Source organism: Rhinolophus hipposideros, assembly GCF_964194185.1.
Source record: "Rhinolophus hipposideros genome assembly, chromosome: 2".
Classification (NCBI taxonomy): domain Eukaryota; kingdom Metazoa; phylum Chordata; class Mammalia; order Chiroptera; family Rhinolophidae; genus Rhinolophus; species Rhinolophus hipposideros.
The window spans coordinates 43,076,142-43,089,747 of record NC_138048.1 but is presented as its reverse complement, the minus strand read 5'-3'; the positions used below and the strand labels follow the sequence as shown (position 1 = coordinate 43,089,747).

General features: G+C 37.8%; 1 protein-coding gene across 4 annotated transcripts in view; it reads left to right on the top strand.

Annotated features, from left to right (window-relative positions):
• LSAMP (limbic system associated membrane protein) overlaps window positions 1-13,606 on the top strand; it is a 1,158,269-nt gene that overhangs the window by 1,125,039 nt on the left and 19,624 nt on the right. The window contains exon 7 of one of the 4 annotated variants that reach the window (XM_081074510.1): window positions 3,747-3,782. The exons of the other annotated variants lie outside the window; for them this stretch is intronic. Coding sequence (XP_080930636.1) covers window positions 3,747-3,782 — 36 coding nt within the window. The remainder of the gene's footprint in view (window positions 1-3,746; window positions 3,783-13,606) is intronic. 4 annotated transcript variants of the gene reach the window in all.

Here is a 13,606-nt window from a genome sequence, read left to right as displayed (position 1 = left end):
CATGCTTCCACACTGATGACTGTGATGTGCCCACAAAGGACACTAGTCTTGTTTCAGTGCTTACATTGAATTACTTTTAAAGTAACAGATAGGGAGGAAGAATAAGGGTGATGATTTTAAAGGCATCACTTCTTAACACTTTTTAACACACTCTTATCAAATGAGTGCTTACAAGGGACTCAGCATATGTGCTAAACACTTAACATACATGATCTCATTTAATTATCAGGATGACCCTCTTAGGTATGTATACTTCTCCATTATACAAAGAGGTTGAATAACTGAGTAAGGCTGCTGGGATTTAAATTCCGGTAATCTGTTTCCAGAGTCCAAGCTCTAGACCAACTCGTCATCTAGATCTGTTTATGCAGGAAAATGTTAGGAGATGTATCTTTCGTTGTTTGGAGGTGAGGAGACATTTAATTTCTTTCTCTTTTTTTCAATTAGTGAGGTCTTTCCACTGACTATTCCTGCCCACCCAAGAGCACTGCTTTTGTCACCTCCCACTTCCATTTCCATCAACTCCCGCCAGCCTGGGTCTACTAGATTCATTAGACCGTTGACTTCACTTTGTTCACTTCAGATTATGAGCTAATGTTTCAGCCTAGTGGTCAGCATTTGACCCTTGAGGGGACTAGTCCCATAGGACCATTAAAGGACAGGATGGATCAACATGTGGATTGGTAAGGTTCTTTACTCTGATGTTTGAGACTACTGAGTACAAAAGAATAAAAATACAAAGAAATCTGCTCTGATCCATACCACATCAGTGTGTAGGCCATTTTTACATTTTCTTTTTAATTTTAAAAGATTATTAACTTGTAAACCTGTACTTGATTAAATTTCAAGTACTACCTAAGCAACCCAGCCTGGAGAGAGCCCTTAAAAATGAGGGCCTCCAAGCTTCGAGCTTCGTTAGAAACCATTTTAAGCTATTGTCCTAGGGGCCCAGTGTTTAAATATGCACCACTCGATGACACTAGTTAAGACTTGGCAAAGCCTCTTCACCAGCTACTTCTGGATGCCACATAATAAAACAGTTTGAGCAGCTATTTGAACACTACCCACGTGTGCTTTGAAACACTGTCTGTAAACTACTCATAAGGGCTCTCTGTGTATACACAAGAAAATAAATGGGAAACTAGTTTTAGTTTCAAGAATAGGATATGCTGACTTCCAGAAAGATCACTGAATATCTGCAATTCTCACTGGAAATTAAAAGAAAAGCATATCGGAGTTAATGAATTATATATATACACATATATATATGTATATATATATATATATATATATATATATATATATATATATACATATATATATACGCGCGCGTGCGCACAAACACACACACACACAAACCTACACACACACAAAAACTCCAGCTTTTGTCTTTTAGGTTATTTTAATTCAGAAGGTTTTCTTGTGAGATATTAATGCCCATTTAAGTGTTTCTCATGGAATCCCAGCAGAATCAGCCAATAATACCTCATCCCTTAATTTAGCAGATAAGAAGCTGAAGCTCAGAGTTAAGGGATTTACTAAAAGCCACAGAACATAGTACTGGGGTCAACCTGAGAGTTCTGTTCCTAAAACCTCCCAATCAGTTGCCAAGTTAGGTTGACCTACTCAAGTTAAGGCATACCTCAGAGATACTGTGAGTTCGATTGCAGACCACTGCAACTGAGCAAGTATTGCAATTGAGCAAGTAAAGCAAGTACTGCAATAAAGCAAACTATAATCTTTTTGCTGGTGGAGGGTCTTGCCTTCAATTTATAGAAAATGCAACATCTGTGACGTGCAATAAAACAAAATGCAATAAAACAAGGTATGCCTGTATTAGCAGCCAAAAGACAAAGCACATAACACCAAGGTTCCTGCCCTCCCCTACTTTTGAATCTCAAAAGTTGGAGAATTTTTTTTTTTTTCATTTTCAGTGGCATTTACTTTACTTCACACTCTTACAGGAGCCCACAGGCCCTGGCAAAAACTGGAAAATACAGCAGAATGATGGTGGAAGAGTAAGGCTCAAAAGCTGGGATGGGATGCATCTAAGGAATGATGTATCAGTAGGATGGAATTAAGGGGATGAGAATAACTAATGGGGCGTGATAGGGCTCAGATGATGATAACGGGGTGGAGCTAAGATGATATTAACAAGCTGGGAAGCCATTGAACAGGCAGTGCAAGGAGGGTGGATGAGATGGTTTAGCGATACAAATGGTCTTGTGGAAATGAGGGCAGAGTGCATTTAGCCAGCTGTGAACAGTGTGATGAGAAAATATTAAGCTGAGTTATTTAAAGAGTCTGAATAATAATGGTAATAATAAAAATAAAATACAGTAGATAGAATATAATATGGGACAGTGGTCTCCAACTGCTACATAAATGCTGAAAGCAGTTTAGCTATTTATTTTCAAAGCTGGAAACTTAACACCAAATAAGCAGTGGAGGTTTAAACCATTTTTCTACTTGACATTTGTGTAACTAAGACACAGCTGTTCACTGCGCTGTTATTGACCTGTTCTATCTTAATGCGCTTAGGAAACTTTGGCATTTATGCTATAACTTTCAGCCACGCTAGAGAAAAAGCCCACTTGGTCAGGTGACTGGGTTTTCTGTGTCCAGATGTATTGAGTGCCCAAATTCCAGGCAAAAATCTATGCTTTCTAAGCTTATGGTACAAAATGGCAAGCAGATCAAATTTGAATGTACACATATGCTTTTCTCTTTGTGGTTTTGATTTTTTAGTTTCATTTATCATTGGTCTTTGTTTAATCAAGCTGCTAGGAGGAATATAGAAAAGTGTGTCTAAATACATTACACTAAAGGGTTTGGGGGTAGCAAGTAATGCATATCACTAATGTACCATTCTGCCTTTCTGAAAGATCCTCAGCAGGACATTTAGAATTAAATCTGGAGTGTGGATGAGATAAGTAAAGGATACCTTAAAATCTGAATTTATGTACAATTTATGGTCAGTAGTTTGGGGATGGGACTGTGAGGGACACATTAGCCAAAACACAAGTGTTTCAAAGCAAAGCACCTCTTGTGACTCAACAGGATGTATCTATCATCAAGCAAATTTGATCTAGTTGATCGAATTCCAGGTGAGATTGTATTCCCACGAGAGGGTGGGATTAAGGAAAAGACTAAAACGAAAATTATATCATGCTCAGAAACTTAGTATCTTGCCATTATTCTTGCACTGATCAGTAATATGGAAGTAAAAACCTGAGGGAAAACTTGAATTAGTAGTTCCCAAAATAAATTTTCCAGATGCTTGGCTAAAGCTGTTATGAGCTATAGTGCTTAGGGAGAGGAAAGGAATCCTTAGCTACCATAGGTCCATCTGTCATGAGTTAAAGAGACCAAAACCAGGAACAAAATGCATAACCTGAATTTCATTACTACTAATTTAAACACCCTCAACCCCAGTCCTCCAAAAAATCCTCTAATTTTCGTCGTCGTTTTTTCCACTGAAGGGTATGGTGCTGTTTGTAGGGTTACTATAATAGGTTTTTTGAAAGGATTTGGATTTTAAGTGTTACTCATAGCTCTTGATACTTCAGTGTTGGCAGGAAAAACAGACAAACGCTTTATGGGAGATATAATCCTATAGGCATGGAAATTCATCTGTTTTATAATTGTCTGAAGAGCTCAACATGAGTAAGATATACATAGGTATATAGATACATATCTCTCTTATATACAAACTCTCCATGATGCTTACTATTTTTCCCCTTTAGAGCGTGTTTTACCCACAAGCCCCTACCCCATTCAAGGTCAGTATGATTTTTATCACTGTAGCTCTGTTGCTGGGTCATTCTCCATCATCTATCATGTGGAAAAGACACAAAGGGGGAAACACATTCACAAAATTAACATCCAATATAAATCATTATTGTAAACCTTCAAAAGAAAGTCAATCAGTTGCCCCACATCAGTTGACAAGCATGTAACAGATCCGTCACCTAACTTAACTACAAGTTGAGAAGACATACTAAACTCAGAAAGCAATTTTTTCTTAAATTAGTATGCATTAAAGATAATTATGAACTCACATATTTGTAACAGAACCAGTTAAATCCTATAGCTCATAGAAATACAAATCCTCTAACTGACCACCCTCACATTTGGGGGTTGTAAAAATGAATTTATCTACTTCCTAAGGTTGAGCTAAACCCAATTACAAGGACATTACTATTTCTTAAAATCTTGACCAATTCAGGGGCATTTCCTTTTAAACATAACTATTTTGGAAAACACAAAAGGGGAAAACAAGGTAGTCATTCTGTATTCCTTTTCATAAAACTTTCTACACACTCAAATTAAATTTTGCCTCCTACATCACATTTAGATGCAAGTTGCAGCCCCAACCTTCTAGTTTAAGGCTGTTTAAAGGCAAATTGGCAAATAAAATGAAAACATTACCAAAAAATCTAAAATGAAATCAACCTACCATTGAAATTAAATTCCAGAAAAGTGATTTGCAAATAACACTCAAAGACTTGAGAAAAAATGGAAAGTAGGCCATGCGGGGGCTAATGTGCAAAAAATAAATCCAATTAAACAAGATTATAGTATATATACTGTAAAGAAAATGTGCTCAGAATTAAAGGTGGAAAGCTGCTGTTTTATTAGTTTGAAGACAGATCATGTTTCATTAACACTCATCTGAACTACAAATTAGTCCAGAATTGGTTATAGATATTCAGATTGTCAATAATGCAATCTTTTGCATATCTATGTACTCATACATATGCAAACTTATTTTATTAATAATTATATTTGAAAGGAGGATTGCAAGGTTTTAAGGATCAATTAGAAAGCTTAATAAAAGTTACTCTTAAATTTGAAGAAAGATCCAAACTATTTTTAGAACTCTGTTGAATAAAATCCTCCCCTAAAACATTAATGAAATCTGTTTCTTATGCCAGCCACTAAAAATAACACTGTTAAAATGTGCCTGTTTTTTAGACTTAACATGAAGCTTCGTGTCATGGAAAATATCCCATTTTGAATTCCTGACATGCCACAGTTATTTTAAGACATTTATCTTCTAGTGTTGCTGCAGAGATTGACACCATTTTATCATGTTGCCATCTTGTACGTATCTTGATGTGACAAGCACATACATACACATTTGTCCCAGTGGATAACATTTTCAAAGAGGTCTTGCTCCATCCAAGGTGAACTTTACACCGTATCACTGACTCTAGGTTGTCCTTTGTGAGAGCAGTTGTGCAGCCACAAGCTCAAATATTTCATCTGATCATGCTTTCTGATATATGTAACAAAATGAACAAAATGAAACCAGACACTATTCACAAAGGACAGCTGTTGGATATTGAAAAACAGTCTGACCCAGGGATGGAGCATGTGGGATTCTGTTGAGCTTGATATTTTCCCACAAACGGAATTGTTGATTGGAGAATGACCCTACTTTGATTTTACGTTGTAGATAGACTGTAGATAGCTTTCGTAGTTCCAATAGTTTTAGAGGATATAATTTATCTGACTACTAATATTTTGGGCTTCTGCTGGTCAAAATTGAAAAGCTGTTCGTAGAGACTTGGGATAGCTTGTATAAGAAGCTGGTATAGAAAGATAGTGCCATCTTAAGTTCCCTATTCTTTACAAAGACTTGATTTTTGTAGCGATCAAATCCCCTTTCTCCTCTCCTTTCCAATCAAAATCGGAAATGCAGTTTCCTCTGGGGGGAAAAATATACTAACATATAGAATCCTTAACTTTTTTTATAGTGCCACTTAAGTACCGAAATATCTATGAAAGGCATGCCTGCCTCACTGTGATCATAACTAGTGCACAAGATACCTTCATTAATTAAATATTGCATTTTGTCATCTATGTGGAATCCTACATTTCAGCCCTAAGTGTTAAGATGTCTATAAGCAGTTGGTTAATGCAAATGGCATTAAGAATTTTGAACCAGTTAATTTCCTTAAGGTGTCTTGAAAGTAGGAGCAAGTCCCAAAGGTCCTTTTCTGTCCTCCTATCATAAAAAAGAGAACTTTTCTTCCTACTTTCTAATAACAGAAAAGATGTGTATTTTCAGTGCTTCATTGTTAATATCCCTCATCGAAGGGTCTCCCCTCCACCCCCACTCTACATGGCTCATCAAGCTGACTGGGGATAAACAGCAGGGTCACAGCAGGAATTCAGTCCTAAACCCCTTCACTCTGTGATTAAACAAAAACAAGGCTCAATAAATCAAATGTATTTCCCTTGGGTTTCCTTCATCATATTGCTTGATTTTCTGCAGTGATGATGATAATACTGGAATTACACCAAAGGATAATTTGTATTGTTTCTGGCCAATCAGAAATTTTTCAAATGTCCTTTTCTATTCTGCCAAAAACAAAACAAGAAAAAGCAGTGCTCGTCCCTGCTTCTTAATTTAAAAGAGATAGTATGTATATACATTTTTTTTAAAGTAGTGTTCCATCTTTGATCTGTTTCTGATAGGTGTTTTTCTCATTAAGTTTAATTTAGGTTTATTTATTCTGAAATGAGCCCATGAATGGTATATATTTACATAAGTACCCCTGAATATATGCTGCTGAAACTCCACTGAACTGTAAAATGGGGGAAGAGTCTACATCTGAGGGAGCTTTTTTCACTTTGTTAGGCTCAAATCATTTCCCCGAGGCCTCTGAATCCTGGGAAATGATAACATTGTTCCTTTCTCCTCCTCGTGAGCTTACTGTGCCTAGTCCTTCATGATGTCAGTGCATCTAGAGATGCCCGCACATTTAGGACTGCAGGTTCAAAATGAAGTGACCAGACCAGCCTCAGAAAGTTAAAATGAAGTGAAGGAAAAGGACAAGGACAAACCGACATTGCCTTGTTTTTATCACCCTCAAGTGAGGAATTCCCTGGAGCTTGGGGCTCTCTGGGCTCAATCAGCCCATCTTTCTCCAGTCACTGCAACTTAAAAAAAAAAAAAAAAAATGTCAATAACCCTGAAATGTCTCACTTGTTTACCTCCCATCTGATTATTTATCCCAAGTGAACAGCCTTTCCATTCACTAACCCCGTGTGGCAAGTGGGTTTGGGGAATGTTGAGGTTATCTTCTAGGTGCAGACGTTGAACTGGGTTTGTTCACAGCTACTTGCTATTCAGTTCCTGTTTTTCCATTGATAAAACACATTGCACATGGCTGGGTTTGCATGATTAATACAGCTGTCTAAAGCTTTCTCTGAAAACAAAACAAAACCCTCCCAAATTAAAGTTTAAAAAAATTAAAATCCAATCCACAAACAAACCAGGCTTGCAGATATCAGAAGTCCACCTGGCATGTTTCCACCTGAGGGAGACTGGTGGAAGGCCTGGCATCAGTACAGCCAGATTCTGCCTACAATAGGAGGAGCCAATATACTTGAACTCACCTGGCACTCCCAGGAATGGGTTCTCAAAATCAGACTCCACTGGGTATGAAGAAAACTGGGAGGAAAATCCTAAAACTATCTCATGCCGTGAAGATGACTAGATAATCCCTAATCCCTACAACTTTCTTTATTTTCTGTAGGCCATTATCCCAGATATCAATAAGAAAATGCCTCTTTTCAATTTCTTATTATAACAGCCCTTTCACCATGACTAATACTAATGGTAATAATAATAATAATAGCTAACACCAATAGTGGGCTTCTTCTCATGTAGCAATAAAGTTCTAAGGCCTCTTACATGTACTAACTCAATTAATTCCCACAACCCTAAGAAACTAACATACACCTTCTCTCATACTTTTTAATCATTATAGTGTACCCAAATCCCAGTCTACTCCTCACTGCACAGAAGCACATGTATAAATCCATAGTACATTTTAAATAAACATTATGTATGCATTTGTGTTCATCAGATACATATCTCCTTAACGAATTTTTTTAAAAATTCATCTAATTTACTTTATTATAATGCTTATAATACACAATACGCAGTTACCTAATACACTTTTACAAAGTCCATTTCCAAATATACTCAACTCACACAGAGATTTATATGAAAGTGTTCATCTTTTAAAACCATGAGCAAAGCTATCTGGCATTGGCATATCTAATTTCACACACTTCTTCAGGCTGATTTACATACACACCTCTATTAATCATGGATAATTACTAGCATTGTTCTCTTTAATTCAGTTTTTCCAACTGTGAAATGGGAAAGAAATTATATTTTTCATGCCTACAAGCTCAAAGTGGTGTTTTAAATAATATATTAAGGAGTGCTTCAAGTTCCTAGGGAGAAAATATATTGAATTTAAAATAACCGTATGCAGAGACACATATTTGTCATAATTTTCAAAGTACTGATATTTAGAGATGTACTTGTTGTACTATTGTGTGGATATTAACTAGATATAAGTTCAGCATGGCTTCATTGTATTTTGACGTATTATGGATTCTAGGGATGTCTAAAATGCCCCACTGCTAATAAGTTTAAATAAAGAATTATCCCAAGGCCGAATACAAAATAATTCATTATTTTTCACCAGCCTCATAATATTACACTTAAGAAGAGCTGCAACTTGCACAGTTTCCTATTGTGTGGCACACACACATACACTAACACACATCACTGGATGCCCGTCATGCACATTACCACCTGTTAGATTAATCTGAACTTGTCAATCTAAAGAACCTGCCCTTCTTTGTGGTCAAAGGTGTAAAACATGTCCTAGGAGAGGTTTCAGTTTTTAAACACATCGCTTCTTTCCCCCTAACTGGTGGAAACAAGGACCTTATTTTTACTGATAAAACTTTGGCCACCGTGTCAACCCAAATTTACAGCAAAATCACAGGCCCTGATTTATACACATGAAGATAATTAAGAGTTAACATTATTACTGGATAACCATCCCCTGACTCTTTTACTGGGAGTAAAATCTGACTGCCGCCTGATTTTTTTCATTGGTAGGAAACCAAGTGGAGTAGTTGTGTCAATACTTCACCTGGCCTCAGTCAATCATATGAGCCAATCTAGTGGTTTAGATCCAACTGTATAATAGTTGGCCCAACCCAATGATTTAGACCCAGGTGTAGCAGGCACTTACTTGTCTTTGCTGCATCCATTTCTGTGCCTTACTCCTCTCACCTCTCCCTTCTTCCTTCTGCTCTGCTTCCTTAACAGTTCTTGTTCTCTCCCTGTTAAAATTTGCTAGCAAGAATAAATCTGAAATTTATTCACCCTATTGTTTAAATGTCCAACAACAGCTTGGAAGTGTGTCCTCTCTCAGAATTTACGCTAGCTTCAAGCTAAATGGCTAGAAATCCTACAGGATTGATTTAAAGGTAGGAGAATTTTTTTAGAGCTTGGTACTCTTTTCTAATGCTTTTCCCTATTTCCTTCATCTGGATCTGCCTATACCAGTCAGCCTTTCCTGGGGATCTCCCTGTGCTGTTTAGATTTATAGAACCAGCAGGGATTTGAAGATGAATGCGTTTTTTTTAAAAAACCCAAGCTCCCACTCAATTTTAATTTGAGGGGAATAGTTCTTTTCCATGAGCTTTACGGGGGACAAAATATCTTTCAAAGTAACAATTACATTTGGGGATTAAGTTTAAGTAATTGACAGTCTTGTCTTTTTAATTAAAAGGAATAAAGCTGCCTAAGAAGAGCTCCTCAGTGAGATTTCCAGCAGAAAATGTTGGCAGGCTGCCCCACAGGGTGAGAAGACCATGTTCTTGAACAGTCAGAAAATGCTGATGCAGGTCACTCAGGTCCTTAGAGTGCACCCCCAACAGAGCTTGCCTTGGTGTTTGCGTCAGTGTGCCATTTAGCAGGAGGGTAGCATCTACCGTGAGAAGCTTTACTTTAGCCAAGAAGGAAGTCTTTTTTTGTAGGAACTTCGCTCTAGATTCAGGTACACTGTATGGAGCAAGAGTCCTTACAGGAAGTGGCACTATTTAGAGTCAAAAAGAAAAAAAAATCACACATAGTCTTCCAAGAACTTAATCATCAATACAGTCTCAGCCCCTGACAAGTGTCATATCATAGCCCCCAGAAAGTATAAACTTGAATTTCAGTCAGCCCCTTGGCTCTCTTTCTTTTTCACTTGAAATTCATATGCCTGATTTATATTTCTTGATTCTTTTTCTCTACATTTTCTACCATATTCACCTTGCATTACATATAGAAGATGTGACAATTAAGTTTGTAAACTTGTTGCAATGATGTTGCTAACCTTTTTTTGATATCAGAGGGATTATTCATTATGAATTTTTACCAACTGGACAAACAGTTAACCAAGTTTACTATTTGGACGTGCTGAAAAGACTGCGTGAAAAAGTTAGACAACCTGAATTTTTCGCCAACAATTCATGGCTCTCGCATCACAATAATGCACCAGCTCACACGGCATTGTCTGTGAGGGAGGTTTTAGTCAGTAAACAAATCACTGTATTGGAACACCCTCCCTACTCACCTGATCTGGCCCCCAATGGCTTCTTTCTTCACCCAAAGATAAAGGAAATATTGAAAGGAAGACATTTTGATGACATTCAGGACATCAAGGGAAATATGACAACAGCTCTGATGGCCATTCCAGAAAAGGAGTTCCAAAACTGCTTTGAAGGATGGACTAGATGCTGGTTTCTGTACATAGCTTCCCAAGGGGAGTACTTCAAAAGTGACCATAGTTATATTCAGCAATGAGATATGTAGCACTTTTTCTAGGATGAGTTTGCGAACATAATTGTCAGACCTCGTATATACCCAGATGTGTGATGGGAGTAGGCAGACCACTCACTAAGACTCCACTAAGAATTCTCAGCTTATATTCACCACAAGTCAGTGAGGGGAGTGACCTTGCAAGTCATTTATCACGTTTCCTAATTGGACCCTGGAGAGCCAACCACTGCCATAGTTACACTGTTTTGCTTATCACTGTGCTGATTGTAAAAGAAAACACTTCTCACATCTCTGTAACACACATGTACATTTAACAACTAGACATTATCACTAACAGAGTATCTTTACTGTAAATCATAACTATCAGTCCTTTCTACTTTATCTGCCCCATACAACAAAGATTCTGACTTAACCACTCACCTTCTAAACCTTGCAGTTTCAATATGACTTGTTTTACTTGCCTACGAGGATATTGTTTGGGGCAACAATAGCACCTTGTGATTTAAAAAGAAAGAAAGAAAGAGAGAGAGAGAGAGAGAGAGAGAGAGAGGGAGGGAGAGAGGGGGAGGGACGGAGGGAGGAAAGGAAGGGAAGAGAGAGAGAGAGAGAGAGAGAGAGAGAGAGAGAGAGAGAGAGAGAGAGAGAGAGAGAGAGAGAGAGAAAGAAAGAAAGAAAGAAAGAAAGAAAGAAAGAAAGAAAGAAAGAAAGAAAGAAAGAAAGAAAGAAAGAAAGAAAGAAAGAAAGAAAGAACAGTAGGAGATAACTGTGCCTTGGCTGAATGTCCATTCTCTGTACCATCTCATCCTCTTCAGCCTGTATAGCAACAAGCATTCCCAGCCATGTTCTTTGTTGGAAAGTTGCTTAGTCATTCTAAATGACTTTCTCAATTATACATGTGGATTTTGTATGACTAAGAAGTAGGGGATCTTTGGAGAGCAGAAACAGCTTAAACAAAAGAAACCACGCAGTAGCTTGCACTTCTCTTTGATGAGTCGCAAGTTAGAGAGTAACTTGGGAGATTTGTTCTGTTTTCCTCCCGGGAACTCCAGAACTCAGGTAAGTTCATCGTGGAAATCTGCTTAGTGTTGCAGTACTGGAAAAGACGGAGTGATCTCATTCATTGGAGGTTGGTTTTCCCTTAGAGGATGAAACCTCCCTCTCTAAGTCATTCAGTTAGTAGCATGACTTCTTGTCCTGCATTCAGATGTACTCTCCACTTGCTTTTGCTTTGTAGAGTTTCTTTCAGAGTTCATGTTGTCTTCTCCTTATGATTTCTAACCATGAGGAACACACACACAAAAGAGCCTTCATTCTTGATGGGCAGTGAAAAACTAGTTTCTGTCCCTGGTTAAGTGACACTGCCACTGTGAGCTGCGGCCTCCTTTAAAAAAAACAAAACAATGTAGAGTATTCAGATTACACAATTCATTCACTCAGGGAAAAAAAAAAAAAAAAAAAAAAAAAACCTATCCTAATAATTTCTATGTGCCAAGCTCAGAGCTGGATCTTGGAAGGAACTGTGGAGAATGAGCAGACAAGGCTTCTGCTGTAATAGAGCTTACACACCAGATGGGGCAGTAGATGTTGAATTAAGCAATCCAAGAAACTTGACTAAGTTTAGGATACCTGTGGGTATTTGAGGGGCACAGAACAAGGATACCTTAGCTAGCTTGGACTGCTCGGAAAAGGCTTCCAGGTGAAAGTGAAATTTAAAACGCACAAAGGAGAGAAGGGAGAGGGGCAGAATATTCCAGTACATACAGACATCTAGAATCCAAAGAGAGGTGAACAATATTAAGTCTAATTAATTTTAGAAATCTGGGGGGAAAAATCAATTTTTGCCCTAAGAGTTTCTTAATTGTCTTCATTTGTACCTGGCCTGTTTAAAACAAGAAAAGAAATATGATAAACAATGGAGTTAAAGGGAAGGGGATCAGCATTTCCACCTCTGTTACACTTTGAGGGCAAGAAAGACTACCTGTTGACTTAATTGGACAAACACGTACGAATACTGTATACTGTATGGCCGGTGGCACTATTCAGAGTGAGTTTTTGGAGGATACCGAGAGCCTGTTATCCGGCAGAACCTCTAGAGAAAACTTTCAGCCTCCCAACAGGAAGGGTTAATAGTAGGATTTTATTTTATTTATAGGAACGGTCAAGTTGTAAAGAGCCAGCAGTAGTTTCCAGGAGCTGCTCCTGACCATGGCAGTGATGTTATATTTGGAGAAGGTAACACAGCAGGAGTTATAGATAAATCACTGCAGCATCCAGGCACTCTGAATAATAAAGTCACTGAAGGGTCCAAAGCAGACCCACCTTTACCAAGTTCTGCACTATGGTGGTTAGTGCAAGGCATGTAGGACTAGGAGCGTACCACCATTATGAATCCCTTATTTTCTGAATTCCAAGAGCCTTAAAAACTCCAAGAAATCTTGCAAATTCACTTGCTATTTCTGCATTCAAATTCCATAAGCCAATTACCTTGGCTCATGGTATTTGAATGTGTTTGATTTTGAAATATATAAAATAAAACACATTACATGGATTCAAGACAGTCTTGAATCCCTTAGACTTTAAATCTAAAATATATTCCAAAACGAGATATGGGGAGTGGCCGGTTAGCTCAGTTGGTTAGAGAGTGGTGCTGATAACACCAAGGTTGTTGGGTCGATCCCCGCATGGGCCACTGTGAGCTACGGCCTCCTTAAAAAAAAAAAAAAGAGAGAGAGAGAGAGAGATCTGCAATGCATCATTTAGGACTGGGAAGTAGTAGAAAAGAGGAAAACCAGAAAGGATGAAAATCTCTAGAGACCTATCCAAACGTATGCTTTTAATGATTTTTAGCAAGTCAAAGAAATGAAGGCATGAAAAGCTTGAAAATACAGTTAAAATGTATGTGTTTAAACATGGAAAACATAATCTACTTTATGCCAACAACTAAGTAGATTTGGG